The sequence below is a fragment of the Pelophylax lessonae genome (genome assembly GCF_965119305.1).
Source record: "Pelophylax lessonae genome assembly, chromosome: 6".
Lineage (NCBI taxonomy): Eukaryota > Metazoa > Chordata > Amphibia > Anura > Ranidae > Pelophylax > Pelophylax lessonae.
The window spans coordinates 34,738,896-34,757,836 of NC_138773.1; the positions used below are offsets into that span (position 1 = coordinate 34,738,896).

The 18,941-nt window shown below is 47.4% G+C and overlaps 1 protein-coding gene across 3 annotated transcripts; it reads right to left on the reverse strand.

Annotated features, from left to right (window-relative positions):
* Positions 1-82: 82 nt before the first annotated feature.
* Positions 83-18,616, reverse strand: SGF29 (SAGA complex associated factor 29). Of its 3 annotated transcripts, none has more exons than XM_082261169.1 (10): positions 18,513-18,616; positions 16,421-16,514; positions 10,511-10,586; positions 10,364-10,436; positions 10,215-10,279; positions 10,002-10,131; positions 7,345-7,491; positions 7,234-7,269; positions 4,888-5,050; positions 83-847 (listed from the first exon to the last, which is right to left on the reverse strand). In XM_082261169.1, the coding sequence occupies exons 2-10, from the start codon at positions 16,493-16,495 to the stop codon at positions 731-733; spliced, it is 882 nt and encodes a 293-aa protein (XP_082117295.1). In that variant the 5' UTR covers positions 16,496-16,514; positions 18,513-18,616; the 3' UTR covers positions 83-730. The 3 variants fall into 3 exon arrangements, with proteins under 3 accessions (XP_082117295.1, XP_082117294.1, XP_082117296.1); XM_082261168.1 differs by lacking the exon at positions 18,513-18,616 and adding an exon at positions 18,395-18,496; XM_082261170.1 differs by lacking the exon at positions 18,513-18,616 and adding an exon at positions 18,345-18,387.
* Positions 18,617-18,941: the final 325 nt, after the last annotated feature.

Consider the following 18,941-nt stretch of genomic DNA (forward strand, 5'->3'; position numbering starts at 1 on the left):
ACTGGATATATGTAAGGGTTTACAACCACTTTAATAGAAGGATATTTTCCCCAGCATAGGGAAAACTATTAGATAGATTTCAGGTGGAAATGGGTAAACAAACCTAGAAGGAGATTTAGTATTATTTATGGGAGTGTAGTTTGTAAATTCTGTTGCACCCATCAAAATAATGGTCATTGTTTTAAAAAGAAGTAACCTTAGCTTTGTGAATTGAGCTTAATGTGCTTTGTGATAGATTCCCTTAAACACAGACTATAAAAAAATATGGTGAAGATTTAGCTCCACCTGTCCCATAGTCCAGATCAAAAGGGACTGTTGCTAAAATAAAGTTACCAAGACCGGGGACCCCTAGAAAGAAGAGTGAACACACCTCTCCTGGTGCCTGCACCACTGAACACAGCTACAAGGCTTTGGATGCCGGCTGAAGATTTGAAAAAAACATTTCCAGGAGTGTCAGATTCCTTCTCTTCCCTGCTGCGCTCAATGGTTCCTCCCAATGACAGCTATAGGTACAGTAGTGAAGTAGAGGCTGGCGGATTAAACCACTGAGCACGGCAGTGTGGCATGAAACCGTCTTCCAGCATCAGTTTCTATTTAATACAGCAGGGGTCAGAGAGGAATATTTACCACCTTCTTTCCAGGCAACCTTTGATTTGGCAGGTCGATTTTAGTGACACTTTAATATCTACATTTCTGGCAGCTTCACATAATGCACACGGAGCGACCAACTTTACTTCTTCTTCGGTTCTTTACAAGCGACCACATATCTCTGAGCCACGTTTAGAGGGGGAGAGTATCCGTCAGCATACGACGTGTCTTCAAACAGCACAGAATAATCATCCTGGGGCTGAGGGATAAAATACAGGAGTATCAGCAAAACCGCTCAACACTTCCTAATGACCCACGCTAAACATCTATTTCTAGAATTCAGCAAAACAAGTACAAAACTCCCCCCACCCCAAATAATAGTAGATTAATCCAAGGTTAGAATTCTGCAACTTTTCATAAATTGGTCAAAATCAGATTACCAGACAGTAAGGAGACAAGATGCTGGACTCCAGACTTGCCTGCATGTCACTGCTTGGGCTGCTGTCTGCCCTCTGTATACAACAGGGGGTCAAAGAAGGACGGCTCAATGGTCCTCCAGCATTCATGCAGCCACTGTTAAAAGGCTTGGCAAGAAGAGGCACCCCACATACCAGAGCTGCTTAACCACTTAAGCCCCGGAAGATTTTACCCCCATTCCAACCAGGGGGTTTTTTGCGATTTTTTTAGTGCGTGACTTTAAGGGAAAATTGCGCAGTCGTGCGACGCTGTACCTAAACGAATTTGACGACCTTTTTTTCCCCACAAACAGAGCTTTCTTTTGGTGGTATTTGATCACCTGTGCGATTTTTTGATCATGCGATATAAACAAAAAAAAAAAGAGCGTAAATTTTGCAAAAATAATATTTTTCACATTTTTTTATATGAAATTCCCCAAAAAAAAAAAAATGTAAAATTTTTTAACATTTTCGGCCAATTTGTTTTATGCTACATATGTTTGGTAAAAAAAAAAAAAAAAAAAAAAAAAAAAAAAAATCACAAAAAGCGTATTTTGATTGGTTTGCACAAAAGTTATCGCGTTTACTAACAAAGGGAAAGATTTTTGTCATTTTTGGCGTTTTTTTTTTTTTTTTTTTTTTTTTTTTAACGAGTAATGGCGGCGATCTGCATTTTTTTTTTGCGGTACTGCAACATTGCGGCGGACAGATCGGACCCTTGACTGACATTTTTGACACTTTTGGGGGTACCAGTGACATTACTATTGTAATCAGTGCTATATATATGCACTGTTACTGTAAAAATGACACTGGCAGGGAAGGGGTTAACTGTATTGGAGCGGGAGGGGTTAAGTGTGTCCTAGGGGCGTGTTTCTAACTGTGATGGGACATGTCTACTAGTGTAAAAACAGAGATCAACGGTTCTACATAGTAGAACCGTCTGATCTCCATTTTTACACAGGGGAGAATGACAGGCGGCTTGTTTACCTAAGCCGCCCGCCTTTCTCCCTCTCTACCGACGATCGTAGTGTGACCGGCGGACATCGGGTCCGCCGGTCACACGCGCGGACTCCTCCGTGAACGAGCCGTGGCGGGCGGGCGCGCGCTCGCCTGCTATTGGCTCACAAACCGGTCACAGGCTAGTGACGTATATATACGTCACTTTGCCTGGCCGGGGCTGACTGCCGCAGTATATCTACTTGGGGCGGTCGGCAAGCGGTTAAAAACTGGAGCAGTGGCACTCAGGAAGCAACATCCCCCCCACCCACAAATGAAACTTGGTGCTGCCAGTCAAGTGGTTTTAGCCTGACACATCCCCAGACAGGGATGTCCATTCATTGCCCCAGGACCTCTCTGAGAGGAAGGATCTGAATTGGGCCAGTCCACTATACTAGGAGGGTTTTACACCTCACACTACTGGTCTTTTCAGGACACCTGAAAAGAGAGTGGGCCCAGACCTCCTCCTGCTTGTAAAGAGGAAAGGACTGGGTGGCCAAAGAGGGTTGGTGAGGACTGCAGATGACAGCCTCCTACCTTCAGGGTTTAAATCAGGCATGTCCAAGCTGCGGCCCGGAACCTTAGGCAATGCGGCCCACTGCCCCCTGACAATTTATTTATTTTTGCTAGGGAGGAAGGAAGTCAGGTCAGGTGCATGGCCACAGCAGCTTCCAACTAACGGTAGGCAGAGGCTGCCTCAGAGGGGGGAGGGGAGCATGTGCAGTGTTTCGGACTCCTACCACCATGACCACTTCAAAATCACTTTAGTGGTCATGGTGGTTAGAGTGTTCCTTTATTATCGCTCAGAAGAAGTAAACCTCTGTATACTGATTCCATTTCATTTGATCATCCTCTAGTTGTCTTAAATTAGTGCGGGGGGCGCGGCAGCATTTTATTACTTATGTACCTTAACTATAGTATATATTTTATATGCGGCCCGAGAAAATTTCTCTACACTCAATGTGGCCCAGAGAAGCCAAAAGGTTGGACACCCATGGTTTAAATGATGGGTCTCCTACCAAGAGAGAAAACACAAAAATCTGTGTACTGTGGGAGACAAGATATAGTAAGTGCAGGGTCCTGGGTTAAGTAACACTATAAGCTTTGACAAAAAAAACTTGAAGCTTATTAGTTTCTATGCACAGCTGCATCAGATGTTACATAGTAGTTGAGGTTGAATAAAGACAATAGTCCATCCAGTTCAACCTGGTGTGTGTGGCCGTAATCATCTCTCATACCCCTGAATGTTCTGATCCTTGAGATGTACTTCTAAGAGTCTTTTGAAAGCCACCATACTTCCCGCAGAAACCACCTCTTGTGGTAGAGAATTCCACAATCTTGTAGCCCTAACAGTAAAGAACCCCCCCAGGTTGCCTGAGGTTAAAACGCTTCTCCTCTAATCGCATTGTATGCCCTCAAGTCCTCATGCAATCCTTCCGACTGAACAGCTTTTTTTCTATGCTGAGATTACCATTGAGATATTTATAAATTGCTATCATGTCCCCTCTCAGGCGTCTCTTCTCCAGGGAGAATAAATCAAGCGATTGCAGACGCTCTTCATAATTAAGGTCCTCCAATCCCCGTATTAGTTTAGTAATTTAGTATTTTGCACTCTCCAGTTTTAGAAAAGCAACCCCATTGATTTGTTCTGAAGGCTTCACTACTTTTAAGTCACTAACCCAGCAGTATACAGATCGGGTGTTCTGAATTTCTCAGCTCCATGCTTGTTCAAGGTCAATAACTGAAAAACTATGGAGGCCAGAGAACTAGCACGTTCAGAAGGAGATTGAGCCTTTTCATTGTTGTCTTAACAAAAAACAACACACACACACACACACAAAAATAAAAGTCACAGCAGGATCAGAGATCCACAAGTAAATTTCTAACAGAGAAGCATTAAAGGATAAGATTACCTTTCCTAGAAAAAAATAAATAAATGCACATATTTTAGCAGAGAAAAAAAAAAAAGTGCATTTATTATATTTTCCTGCAGGAACCATGGAAAGCATTGTACCTGTGATCAGTGGATCAGGGATGGAAGGTCAGGCTTCTACAGACAACCCCTGCAGCTTTCTCCCCGTATCTCCACACAGGCTGTTTGTTGACAGCTGCAGGGCTTGTGATAGAACGAGAGAGCTTATCAGCACCCTCACAGTTCATTCAGAACTACAAGCCATCAGCCGCAGTGGCTGATTGAACTACATTTACAGGAAACTGAATGAATGACGCAGCTGTATGAGCGGACCCCTGCCCGTCCACACTCAAAGTGACAGTGGGTGCGGGGGGAGGATTCGGGGAATTTATCCTAAATATGGGTGTGACATCTTCCAAAAAGGTGAACTTAACCTTTAAAAAAGGACCTTTAAATGGATAAGATCACTTTTTAACAAAAAATAGTAAATGTACTTTTTTTTTTTTGCAAGAAAAAAAGAAAAATGTGCCATTTATTATTTTTGGTTTCTGGAGCCTAAATCAATGCACCAGCGATCAACAGGTGCCATGCAGTTCTCCTGCAGACCTGTCAGTATATATTTGTGTCTGTATGAGCAAGCAGATACAATCTGACAGGAAGAATCAATGAACTACCACACTACTATTTTTTTATTTTTTTTATTTTGACAGCTGGAAAGGGGGGGGGGTTTAGATCCCCGCTAGCTGTCAGCGCAGAGGATCAGGGGCCAGTCTGTTTGCAGCATGTTACACCCTGAATATGGGTGTAACTTGTTATGAAAGGTGAACTTAGTCTTTTATGGAAATCTAACAGGAGTATGTAGGCCTTTGTACTGCATATATCCTGTATCTACACAATAACCATCTTCCCTAAAATCTAAACAGGCCGCGTACTTACCCGTTGTGGCGGTGCGTGTATCAGGGCCCGATAGAAGCATGTCGTCTGGGGGTACAGAGCTAGTACCAGCTGATCCTTCTGGAACAAAGCCTCAGGGTCTGTCTCTGGATTGGCTTTCCACTGTGGCAGAGGGATGATCCTCCGACGACTGAGCGTGTGACGCCTGAAGACAAAGATGAGAGAACACTTAGTATATAAAGGCTGTGTACTCACCATCAAATGTCTACAACTCATTCCAGACCTCAGACCTACATCATCACATACAGGCTGCACTGAATCAGATAGATAGCGGCTAATAAATACATTGAGCTCATTCAGTGCAAAACCATTCAAGCTACATACAGTCTCTCACAAAAGTGAGTACACCCCTCACATTTTTGTAAATATTTTATTCTATCTTTTCATGTGACAACACTGAAGAAATGACACTTTGCTACAAAGTAAAGTAGTGAGTGTACAGCTTGTATAACAGTGTAAATTTGCTGTCCCCTCAAAATAACTCAACACACAGCCATTAATGTCTAAACCACTGGCAGCATAAGTGAGTACACCCCTAAGTGAACATTTTCAAATTTGGCCCAATTAGCCATTTTCCCTCCCCGGTGTCATGTGACTCGTTAGTGTTACAAGGTCCCAGGTATGAATGGGGAGCAGGTGTGTTAAATGTGGTGTTATCGCTCTCACTCTCTCATACTGGTCACTGGAAGTTCAACATGGCACCTCATGGCAAAGAACTCTCTGAGCATCTGAAAAAAAGAATTGTTGCTCTACATAAAGATGTCAAAAAGTCCCAAAGAATTCAGGTGTCAGTATAAACTGACACCTGAATTTTTTGTGACTTTTTGATTGCTTTACCATCAGGATTGCGCTGCACTTTATATTATTATGTTTCAGGAGGTGTTTTAGTTAGATTGCCCTTGAGTGCCTAGCTGCTAGTCCACATATATGGTAATATTAGGTCCAGCGCTGAATATTTTTTTTCATTTTATATCTACATAAAGACCCTGAAACTGATCTGCAGCACTGCGGCCAAGACCACACAGCAATTTAACAGGACAGGTTCCACTGAGAACAGGCCTCGCCATGGTCTACCAAGGAAGTTGAGTGCACGTGCTCAGCCTCATATCCAGATGTTGTCTCTGGGAAATAGACGTATGAGTGCTGCCAGCATTGCTGCAGAGGTTGAAGGGGTGGGGGGTCAGCCTGTCAGTGCTCAGACCATACGCTGCACACTGCATCAAATTGGTCTGCATGGCTGTCGTCCCAGAAGGAAGGCTTTTCTAAAGATGATGCACAAGAAAGCCTGCAAACAATTTGCTGAAGACAAGCAGACTAAGGACATGGATAACTGGAACCATGTCCTGTAGTCTGATGAGACCAAGATAAACGTATTTGGTTCAGATGGTGTCAAGCGTGTGTGGCGGCAACCAGGTGAGGAGTACAAAGACAAGTGTGTCTTGCCTACAGTCAAGCATGGTGGTGGAAGTGTCATGGTCTGGGGCTGCATGAGTGCTGCCGGCACTGGGGAGCTACAGTTCATTGAGGAAACCATGAATGCCAACATGTACTGTGACATACTGAAGCAGAGCATGATCCCCTTCCTTCAGAGACTGGGCCGCAGGGCAGTATTCCAACATGATAACCACCCCAAACACACCTCCAAGACGACCACTGCCTTGCTAAAGAAGCTGAGGGTAAAGGTGATGGACTGGCCAAGCATGTCTCCAGACCTAAACCCTATTGAGCATCTGTAGGACATCCTCAAATGGAAGGTGGAGGAGCGCAAGGTCTCTAACATCCACCAGCTCCGTGATGTCATCATGGAGGAGTGGAAGAGGACTCCAGTGGCAACCTGTGAAGCTCTGGTGAACTCCATGCCCAAGAGGGATAAGGCAGTGATGGAAAATAATGGTGGCCACACAAAATATTGACACTTTGGGCCCAATTTGGACATTTTCACTTAGGGGTGTACTCACTTTTGTTGCCAGCGGTTTAGACATTAATGGCTGTGTGTTGAGTTATTTTAAGGGGACAGCAAATTTACACTGTTATACAAGCTGTACACTCACTACTTTACATTGTAGCAAAGTGTAATTTCTTCAGTGTTGTCACATAAAAATATAGAATAAAATATTTACAAAAAATGTGAGGGGTGTACTCACTTTTGTGAGATGCTGTACACAAAGCTGACTACTACAAAGGTAAAATTAAAAAAGCTCACAGTGTGCATTGGAATCTGGAAGCAGTTTCAGTCCAGAAGTGGAGCCTGTACAACTGTGCAAGACAGAAGGGAGGGCTGGAGCTGAGCTGTAAGTACAATACAATTAATCGCCAGCTGATACTCACTCTTTCCCCTCCTCATCAATGTCGTCCACTTCATACCTAGAACAGAGAAGAGATTTTATAGCAATGTATTGGATATCACATTCCCTGCTGATCACCCCAAACAGAACTTACTTGTTTGCTGCATGGCTGTAACTGACCACCTCAGCCAGAATCCACTGCTCATCTCCGTCCACCGCCTTAACCCTTGCCGCTACCTTATCACCCGGCTTGGCTACGTAATCGCTGGATGCAGGGATGGCGCCGCATAAAGGAGGAGGCCTATGCCACGAAAGCAGAAAGTAAGAAAAATTAATTAAAAGCTGGAAACGTTTCAACCAGTACACACTAATTATATATATATATATATATATATATATATATATATATATATATATATATATATATATATATATATATATATATATATATATGTGTGTGTGATTAACACAGTTTCCATGTCGGTGCGACCTACGAATGCTTCTGCGTGCAAGAACTAATTAAAATTAAATAATTAAATTGTAGAATTAGTATTTTTTTTTTTACACTGTCCCTTTAGTTTTATTTTCGATCACTTTTATTCCTATTACAAGGACTGTAAACATTCCTTGTAATAGAAATGGAAATAGAAAGAAGGCATCACAGGTCCTCTTTATGGATAGATCTTTAAGGCTCGGTTCACATATATGCGATGCGGGAAGGCTGCGAATTCGCAGCCTTTTCCCGCATCGCACACGCACCCCCGGCAGTTCACACTGCCATATGCGATACGCTGGGGGTGTCAATGTAATCTTAACGACACCCCCAGTTTGATCGCATATCGCAGTGCGATCGTGCAGTTCGCACAGGATGGGATCGCACAAGTGTGAACCGCTGTGCGATCCGATCCTGATGCGGCTGCAAAAATGCCTCCTGTGCGTGTTTGCACCGGGTGCGATGCGAATTTAGCCATACAAACTGTATGGCTAAACTCGCACCGCACAGCTGATCGCATGTAATGTCGGAGCAGTGCGCTCCGACATTACATGCGAACCCGGCACTCGCAGAAGTGTGAACCGGGTGTAAGACCACAGATATCTCCTCTACTCTAGAGAGCATGACAAAAAAAAAAACTGATCTCTGCTTTCCAGGAAAAAAAAAGGCAGTGTTTACATCTGCCAGAGCCGGAAGTGATGTTATGACATCACTTCTGGCCTCCCAGGATCATAGAGATGGCTGGAGACCATCCATTCTTCGGCCAGCTCTGTGGTAAGCTGCTGCCGCTGTCTCCTCCCCCTGCCTGTAAAGGCAATCCAGGGGCTAATAGGCTACTAGGATGGCTTTTACATTGTAGGGAATCGCCCGCCGGCTGAAAAGAAAGATATCTGGATGATGCCTGCAGCTACATCCATCATCCAGATATCTCTACTTCAAGTCCAGGACGTCATATGATGGCATGCAGGCGGGAAGTGGTTAATAAGGGGCATCTACTGTGCGGATTATACATGGAGACCTTGCTTAGTGCTGTAAAGTGTCCTACCTCAGTGGTCCTCAACCTTGGCCTACAGGGCCCACTAACAGGCCAGGTTTGCAAGATAACTGAAATACATCCCAGGTGATATCATTTGCTGCTCAGTGATTGCAGTACTCTAGTCTGCATCTCCCCAAGGTAATACTTAAAATCTGGCCTGTTAGTGGGCCCTGAGGACCGGAGTTGAGGACCACTGTCCTACCTAACTGCTCCATCTCCTTACACTGTACAAGTCTACTAGTCAGTTCTGCTCTTAGTTTACCTGCAAAGTTCCATAAATGCCTTTTGATCCTGCCAGTGAAGTCTACCCAATGCAGCTTCCTGTGATGGTGTGACAACAATGCTGCACTGCTCCTGATTTCAGAGCAGAGTTGTCACTTTAATGAAGGCTGTGCACTACAGTGGAAGGAGAAGAAATTGGAAGGGGTGTGGTTATCAGCATGGTTACGGACAATTCATAAGCCTGCAGCTTGTTAATCAGCACCTGACCACGCTGCTTTCTGGATTGACAGGACTACCTGCACCCTCCCACTGTGAGCTGCAGAGTCTGGGAGGGGGGGGGGGGGGAGCGTGTGAGATACAAATGAAGGAGGATTTGGCTCAGTCAGGGAGGGTAAGGAAGTTTAGGAGGCTTGTGCATCCAATAGTAACCAGACCGGGGCTGTCAGAGAGGAACTTTTAAAGGGTAACTCCAGTTACATGAGGGGAATAAAATAGCAAATAAATAATATAGCATATACAATTGCGACAAATCATATTGTATTTTGAATGTTAATAAAAATGACCTTTCCTTTTCAATCTGCAGATGTAATTTTCTGAAAATGAAATGCAATATGGCCGCCTGGAGGTGTTCTGTACACAGAATGTATACTGACCACACCCCCAGAAACATTTCCTGGTTGTGTGATTGGCTCACCAATTTTCCCAGAAGTCTGCACTAAGATACAAGTCAGATTTCTGGCATCCCCTGCAACAAAAATGTCATTTTTGGCAAGACACTCCCAATAGGAACACATCTAAAGGGATGCGGGACCAGCAGCTTTCCTCATTAGAGCCCTGCAGCTGCCACAGCTGATTGATAATTATGAAACCACTCCCATTTGGCCCACTCAGCACAGAGGAACAAACAATGATTTCTTCAGTAAAACAAAAAGGTAGGAATCTGCAACAAAGTTTGTTAAAATCCTTGTAATGTACAGAGATCACCCAGAGGGGAATGTTTTTTTCTCCACAAAAGTGGAGTTACGCTTTAATGCCGCCCCTGCACTCTTTCTATACATACTTCTCTCCTGGTTTTCCGATCCACAAGGGAAGGGTCATGGCAGATTGTTGTAGCAGTGTCATCAGCACCCCTCGTCTCATGGTCTTGCGGGGGGGCTCTGAGTCATGGTACAGTCCAGCAATCTTTGCAGCTGCGGAATAAAAAGAAGAAGAAGAGGGTGAGAATAGAGCAGAGACAAGAGACGAGGAGCACAGAGGAAGCTGCAACACTCACCGATCCGTCTCTCTTCCAGAAGAGATTTGATTTCTGCAATTTTATCCAGAGATCTGCGCAGGATACTGGGGAAGAAACACAGCAAATGTTCAATGAGATAATGACAACACTGAACTGGATCTTGCAGTATCCTATTCCTCAGCACTCACTTGCACTCGACCTCGGCGTCAGCCTTGGCGGTGGTGTATAGTCCTCGCAGTTTGGTGCGGTAATAAGGAGAGACTGCAGAGAGAAGAGACCGTTACTGACAAGTCCCAGCTCTTTCCAGACCCACACAGCTCATCAGTGACACCTACTCTTATTCTCTGTCTGCATCCTCTCATGGGTCTTCTGGATGTTCACCAGGTTGTGCTCACTTCTCGACCTCTCCTCCTGGAAAACACAAATTATGAACTTCATTATGTTCATTATTCATATTTATTATGATCTTCCTCATTTTATATCCATTACTTTAAATAAAGAGTGGTTTTAATGAAGTGGTAAGAATGATGACACTCTTATTTCTTCCAGCTATACATTGGAGTCTTCTACTAGGAGGAGGTGGATGGTCTCTTCTGGATGGAGGATCCTGGGGAGAATGAAGCTTGGTGAGAAGTCCTGACACCCGGGGAGATGTTAACCACTTAAGCCCCGGAAGATTTTACCCCCTTCCTGACCAGGGCCTATTTTGCGATTCGGCACTGCGTGATTTTAACGGACAATTGCGCGGTCGTGCGACGATGTACCCAAACAAAATTTACGTCCTTTTTTTCCCACAAACAGAGCTTTCTTTTGGTGGTATTTGATCACCTGTGAGATTTTTTGATCATGCGCTATAAACAAAAAAAGAGCGACAATTTTGCAAAAATAACAATATTTTTCAAATTTTTTTTTATATGAAATCCCCCCCCCCAAAAAAAAAAAAAAAAAAAAACCTGTAAAAATCAAAATTTAACATTTTCGGCCAATTTGTTTTCTGCTACATATGTTTGGTTAAAAAAAAAAAAAAAAACGCAAAAAGCGTATTTTGATTGGTTTGCGCAAAAGTTATCGCGTTTACTAACTAAGGGAAAGATTTTTGTCATCTTTGTTGTTTATTTTTTTTTAACGCGTAATGGCGGCGATCTACGATTTTTTTTGCGGGACTGCGACATTGCGGCGGACAGATCGGACCCTTGACTGACATTTTGACACTTTTGGGGTTACCAGTGACATTATTACAGTAATCAGTGCTATACATATGCACTGTTACTGTAGAATTACACTGGCAGTGAAGGGGTTAACTTTTTTTGAGAGGGAGGGGCTATGTGTGTCCCTAGGGGTGTGATTCTAACTTTGATTGGCTGTGGCTTGAGCTGTAGGAACAGTGATCAACGGTCCTACATAGTAGAACCGTATGACCACCATTCCTACACCGGGGAGAATGACAGGCGGCTTGTTTACATTAGCCGCCTGCCTTTCTCCCTCTCCACCGACGATCGCGAGTCACTGGCGGATGATCGGGTCCGCCGGTCACACGCGCGGGGGGGGGGGGGGGGTCCGTGACCACTCGGGAGTGGGGGCACGCGCTCGCTCCCTAGACCCTCACAGGCTAGCGACGTAGTACTACGTCACTCTGCCTGTGAGTGGCTGACTGCCGCAGTAAATAGTCGTGCGGCGGTCGGCAAGTGGTTTAAGAATCCGATAAAGGAGAAGGTGCAGATAGACCCATTTTTCCATAGTTACATAGTTGGGGAGGTTGAAATAAAAGACACCAATCCAACATATGATCAGTGTGTGTTTGTTTATGTCAATAGTACATCATATACCCCTGAATGTTGTGGTCGTTAAGGGTCCTTTCACACGAACGATTCAATCAGATCCGCCTGTCAGTTTTTTAGGCGGATCTGATCGGATCCTCCATGCATCTCTATGGGGCAGCGGGTGTCAGCGCAGACATGTCCACTGACACCCGCTGCCACCCGCATCCGATCCTATCCGTGAAATCCGGACAGATGGAAACCCTATTTTCCATCCCTCCAGGGGATCGGATGAGAGCGGACATGCAGTCCGCTCTCATCTGATTCCCCCATAGAGAGCAGCAGGGCTCTGACACCTCCCTCTCTGCACACAGAGCGGAGAGGGAGTTGTCACCTGCCTGCTCAGCGGAGATCAGTGCATCGATCCCCCGCTGAGCAGCACGGATCAGCCTACGAAGCGGACTGTGTGAAAGGAGCCTAAGGTGCCCATCTAATAGTTTTTTGAAACTATCGATGCTCCCTGCTGATACCACTGCTTGTGGAAGAGAATTCCACATCCTTACTGCTCTGATGGTATAGAACCCTTTACACAGTTTAAGGTTAAACCGCTTTTCTTCTAATTTTTGTAGCACCCTCCTAGGTAAAAAAAAAAAAGTGAATCTGAGCTTGAAAGTACATGCTGGGATTTATAGTTCCTCTCCAAAAAAAACAAAAAACAAATTGTGAACAGCGCGCGTAATGGGGGACAGGCTGGATGACGGCGGGGGACACAGGCTGCGCGATGGGGAGTACAGGCTGCGCGATGGGGGACTGGCTGGATGACGGCAGGGAACACAGGCTGCGTGATGGGGGACACAGGCTGGATGACGGCGGGGAACACTGGCTGCGTGATGGGGAACACAGGCTGCGTGATGGGGGACAGGCTGGATGACGGCGGGGAACACAGGCTGCGTGATGGGGGACAGGCTGGATGACGGCGGGGGACACTGGCTGCGTGATGGGGGACACAGGCTGGATGGCAGCAGGGACACAGGCTGTGCAATGGGGAGCACAGGCTGCACGATGGGGGACTGGCTGGATGATGGCAGGGGACACAGGCTGGATGACATCGGGGGACACAGGCTGCGTGATGGGGAGCAGAGGCTGCGCGATGGGGGACTGGCTGGATGACGGCGGGGAACACAGGCTGCGTGATAGGGGACACAGGCTGGATGACGGCGGGGAACACAGGCTGCGTGATGGGGAGTACAGGCTGCGCGATGGGGGACAGGCTGGATGACGGCGGGGGACACTGGCTGCGTGATGGGGGACACAGGCTGGATGGCGGCAGGGACACAGGCTGTGCAATGGGGAGCACAGGCTGCACGATGGGGGACTGGCTGGATGATGGCAGGGGACACAGGCTGGATGACATCGGGGAACACAGGCTGCGTGATGGGGGGACTGGCTGGATGACGGTGGGGAACACAGGCTGCGTGATAGGGGACACAGGCTGGATGACGGCGGGGAACACAGGCTGCGTGATGGGGAGTACAGGCTGCGCGATGGGGGACTGGCTGGATGACGGCAGGGGAACACAGGCTGCGTGATAGGGGACACAGGCTGGATGACATCGGGGAACACAGGCTGCGTGATGGGGAGCACAGGCTGCGCGATGGGGGACTGGCTGGATGACGGCGGGGAACACAGGCTGCGTGATAGGGGACACAGGCTGGATGACGGCGGGGAACACAGGCTGCGCGATGGGGACTGGCTGGATGACGGCGGGGGAACACAGGCTGCGTGATGGGGGACAGGCTGGATGATGGCGGGAAACCAACCGGCCCTTAGTTTGCTATACTTACCCACCAGTCTGCCGAGATCTCCAATCCGCGTCACTTCCCGTCGGAGATCTCAGCTATTTACCGCTACCGCGCATGCGCCGCCTTGAAAGCACGTTCACCGAGGACTCCAACTCCGTGCATGAGTTGGACTTTTCGGCAGCTCAATAGAATACTACTGCACATGCGTCTGCGGACAGTGCCTTACAGTTGGAGCTTTTGGCAAATAATAACCCCTGCACAGTGCTACGCCCACAGTAACTTGTACAATGAAGCCTGAAAGGGAATGCTGGGATTTATAGTTCCTCTCCAAAAAAAAACAAAAAACAAACAAATTGTGAACAGCGCGTAATGGGGGACTGGCTGGATGACGGCAGGGAACGCAGGCTGCCTGATGGGGAAAACAGGCTGGATGACGGCAGGGAACACAGGCTGCACAATGGGGGACTGGCTGGATGACGGCGGGGAACAAAGGCTGCGTGATAGGGGACACAGGCTGGATGACGGCAGGGAACACAGGCTGAGTGATGGGGAGCACAGGCTGGATGACGGCGGGGTACACAGGCTGAGTGATGGGGAGCACAGGCTGGATGACGGCAGGGAACACAGGTTGCGCGATGGGGGGGGGGCGACACTGGCTGCCTGATGGGACACAGGCTGGATGACAGTGGGGAACACAGGCTGCGTGTCCCCCATCACGCAGCCTGTGTTCCCCGCCATCATCCAGCCTGTGTCCCCCATTACGCGCTGTTCACAATTGTGGGTTTTTGTTTTTTTTTTGGAGAGGAACTATAAATCCCAGCATGTACTTTCAAGCTCAGAGTCACAATATTTTTTTTTTTGAGGAACTATAAATCCCAGCATTCCCTTTCAGGCTTAAGTGTACAAGTTACTGTGGTGGATAGCACTGTGCAGGGGGTTTTATTTGCCAAAAGCTCCAACTGTAAGGCACTGTCCGCAGACGCATGTGCGGTAGTATTCTATTGAGCTCCCGAAAAGTCCAACTCATGCATGGAGTTGGAGTCCTCGGTGAACGTGCTTTCAAGGCGGCGCATGCGCGGTAGCGCTAAATTGCTGAGATCTCCAACCGGAAGTGACGCGGGTTGGAGATCTCGGCAGGTTGCGGGTTGGAGATCTCGGCAGGTTGGAAATTTCGGCGGTATGCTGGCAAAGTGCAACCAGGAAATGGAATCTCTCTAGCTGTTGTGGAACTACACGTCCCATGAGGCATTGTAAAACTGACATTCACAGACATGACTAGGCATGATGGGAATTGTAGTTCCTAAACAACTGGAGGGCCATAGTTTGGAAACCCCTGCTCTATGGCCTCTGCTAAAAAAAAAAAAAAAATTTATATATATATATATATATATATATATATATATATATATATATATATATATATATATATATATATATATATATATATATATATATTATATAATGTTTGGGGGTTCTGAATAGATTTCTAGCAAAATACCGTATTTATCGGCGTATAACACGCACTTTTTCCTCCTAAAAATGGAGGAAAAAGCAGCAGTGCGTGTTATATGCCGATATTAAAAAAAAACGGCCAGGAAGCATCACCGAGAGCAGAAGGGGCGGGCCGGGCCGAGGAGAAGGAAGGACTAGCTGTCATTAGAGCAGAAGGGGGCGGGCCGAGCCGAGAAGGAAGGACGAGCTGTCATACCGTAAGAGCAGAAGGGGGCGGGCCGAGCCGAGGAGAAGGGAGAACGAGCGAGCGCAGTCATCGGAAGTCCCGCCTATGACAGACGTCACACGGCGCTGCTTCCCGGTCTTTTTTGAAACAAATGAGGTCAGTTCCATTGGCGCTTGCGATGATGCATATTTGGACATTGCACTTGCTAGGCTGCATGTATGGACACTGCTGGTGGGCTGCATGTACAGACACTGCTGGTGGGCTGCATGTACGGACACTGCTGGTGGGCTGCATGTACGGACACTGCTGGTGGGCTGCATGTACGGACACTGCTGGTGGGCTGCATGTACGGACACTGCTGGTGGGCTGCATGTACGGACACTGCTGGTGGGCTGCATGTACGGACACTGCTGGTGGGCTGCATGTACGGACACTGCTGGTGGGCTGCATGTACAGACACTGCTGGTGGGCTGCATGTACAGACACTGCTGGTGGGCTGCATGTACAGACACTGCTGGTGGGCTGCATGTACAGACACTGCTGGTGGGCTGCATGTACGAACACTCCTGGTGGGCTGCATGTACGAACACTGCTGGTGGGCTGCATGTACGAACACTCCTGGTGGGCTGCATGTACAGACACTGCTGGTGGGCTGCATGTACGAACACTGCTGGTGGGCTGCATGTACGAACACTCCTGGTGGGATGCATGTATGGACACTGCTGGTGGGATGCATGTATGGACACTGCTGATGAGGATGCATTCATGGGCATTGGTGATATCATTTGATTAAAAAAAAAAAAAATGTTCTGAGTTCAAAGCTGTTTATGTTAAATTTAAGCTTTTTTCCTGAAATTTCTCTCCAAATATTGGGGTGCGTGTTATACGCCGGCGCGTGTTATACGCCGATAAATACGGTAATGATGATTTTTACATGTAGGAGAGAAGGGTCAGAGTTGGCCTGGGAAGCAAAAGGTTCCCTTCTATATGTGTGTGTTCTGTCCTCACCTGTGTCTGTTTGATAAGCTGGTGCAGTTCATTCAATAACTCCGATATCCGGGTGTCCGCCGATACCAGCGCCATCTTTACTTCCTTTGTCGCCCTGAGGAAAAAAAAAAAACACGATATAAAGTTGCCTATTGTAGGTGATAATCAGCTTCTGATTTCCCATAATTGCATTTACATTGCATAGTACAATATCAGTATAAGACCCCCTGGGTCTCTCCTATCACTCCTGCGTGTGGTGAAGGAGATGACAGAGCACCCCCTGCTGGTCACATATATACATTACATCAGTACAAGACCCCCCTGGGTCTCTCCTATCACTCCTGTGTGTGGTGGGAGGTGACAGAGCGCCCCCTGCTGGTCACATATATACATTACATCAGTATAAGACCCCCTGGGTCTCTCCTATCAGTCCTGTGTGTGGTGGGAGATGACAGAGCGCCCCCTGCTGGTCACATATATACATTACATCAGTATAAGACCCCCTGGGTCTCTCCTATCACTCCTGTGTGTGGTTTGGGTGACAGAGCGCCCCCTGCTGGTCACATATATACATTACATCAGTATAAGGCCCCCTGGGTCTCTCCTATCAGTCCTGTGTGTGGTGGGAGGTGACAGAGCGCCCCCTGCTGGTCACATATATACATTACATCAGTATAAGGCCCCCTGGGTCTCTCCTATCACTCCTGCGTGTGGTGAAGGAGATGACAGAGCACCCCCTGCTGGTCACATATATACATTACATCAGTATAAGACCCCCCTGGGTCTCTCCTATCACTCCTGTGTGTGGTGGGAGGTGACAGAGCGCCCCCTGCTGGTCACATATATACATTACATCAGTATAAGACCCCCTGGGTCTCTCCTATCACTCCTGTGTGTGGTGGGAGGTGACAGAGCGCCCCCTGCTGGTCACATATATACATTACATCAGTATAAGACCCCCTGGGTCTCTCCTATCACTCCTGTGTGTGGTGGGAGATGACAGAGCGCCCCCTGCTGGTCACATATATACATTACATCAGTATAAGACCCCCTGGGTCTCTCCTATCACTCCTGTGTGTGGTTTGGGTGACAGAGCGCCCCCTGCTGGTCACATATATACATTACATCAGTATAAGGCCCCCTGGGTCTCTCCTATCAGTCCTGTGTGTGGTGGGAGGTGACAGAGCGCCCCCTGCTGGTCCCATATATACATTACATCAGTATAAGGCCCCCTGGGTCTCTCCTATCACTCCTGTGTGTGGTGGGAGGTGACAGAGCGCCCCCTGCTGGTCACATATATACATTACATCAGTATAAGGCCCCCTGGGTCTCTCCTATCACTCCTGTGTGTGGTGGGAGATGACAGAGCGCCCCCTGCTGGTCACATATATACATTACATCAGTATAAGACCCCCTGGGTCTCTCCTATCACTCCTGTGTGTGGTTTGGGTGACAGAGCGCCCCCTGCTGGTCACATATATACATTACATCAGTATAAGGCCCCCTGGGTCTCTCCTATCAGTCCTGTGTGTGGTGGGAGGTGACAGAGCGCCCCCTGCTGGTCACATATATACATTACATCAGTATAAGGCCCCCTGGGTCTCTCCTATCAGTCCTGTGTGTGGTGGGAGGTGACAGAGCACCCCCTGCTGGTCACATATATACATTACATCAGTATAAGACCCCCTGGGTCTCTCCTATCACTCCTGTGTGTGGTGGGAGATGACAGAGCGCCCCCTGCTGGTCACATATATACATTACATCAGTATAAGACCCCCTGTGTCTCTCCTATCAGTCCTGTGTGTGGTTTGGGTGACAGAGCGCCCCCTGCTGGTCACATATATACATTACATCAGTATAAGACCCCCCCTGGGTCTCTCCTATCAGTCCTGTGTGTGGTGTGGAAGGTGACAGAGCGCCCCCTGCTGGTCACATATATACATACAAATTACATCTGGTAGCGCCCCCTACCGGCGGCCTGCAGCGGATACGTACGACATTGTGGTGCCCGGAGTTCCGCACAATCTCTGTAGGGAGAGGGAAGGGAGGGAGCTCTCTATATATCGCGATACACGCCTGCGCACACCAGCGACTGATATCGCCGCACACTCACCTCACAGGAGACGCGGCCGATCACCGGGGACAACAGCGCCAGCAGTACTGGGGCGCGAACTGATGACGTCACGGTCGCCCGGGAGACGGCGGGAGTGCGCTGCGAGCAGAGCTGTGCGCGCATGCGTGGTTAGCGGGATGTGAAGTCGGGGAGAGGACTGTCCAAGATAAACATTATAGAGGAGATAACACACAATGTATATAGAGGAATACAAATGTCACACTCAGAGAATGGGGGGGAACTGACTGAGGGGTCCCCAACTCTTCTCCACCAACCTAGTTGTGCCATAATATCAGCATTCTGCCGCTACAAAATGTATTACAACCCCCAAACATTATATAAATATATATATATACACTGCTCAACAAAAATAAAGGAACACTTTGAAAACACATCATATCTCAATGGGAAAAAAATGTCATCCTGGAT

What these genes read in the sequence shown, in the direction of transcription:
- SGF29 (XM_082261168.1), bottom strand. An exon ending in GATGCAGACAGAGAATAAGA is followed by an intron (nt 10,437 to 10,510) that starts GTAGGTGTCACT and finishes TTCTCTCTGCAG; the next exon opens with TCTCTCCTTATTACCGCACC. An exon ending in ATCGGAAAACCAGGAGAGAA is followed by an intron (nt 7,492 to 10,001) that starts GTATGTATAGAA and finishes TTCGTGGCATAG; the next exon opens with GCCTCCTCCTTTATGCGGCG.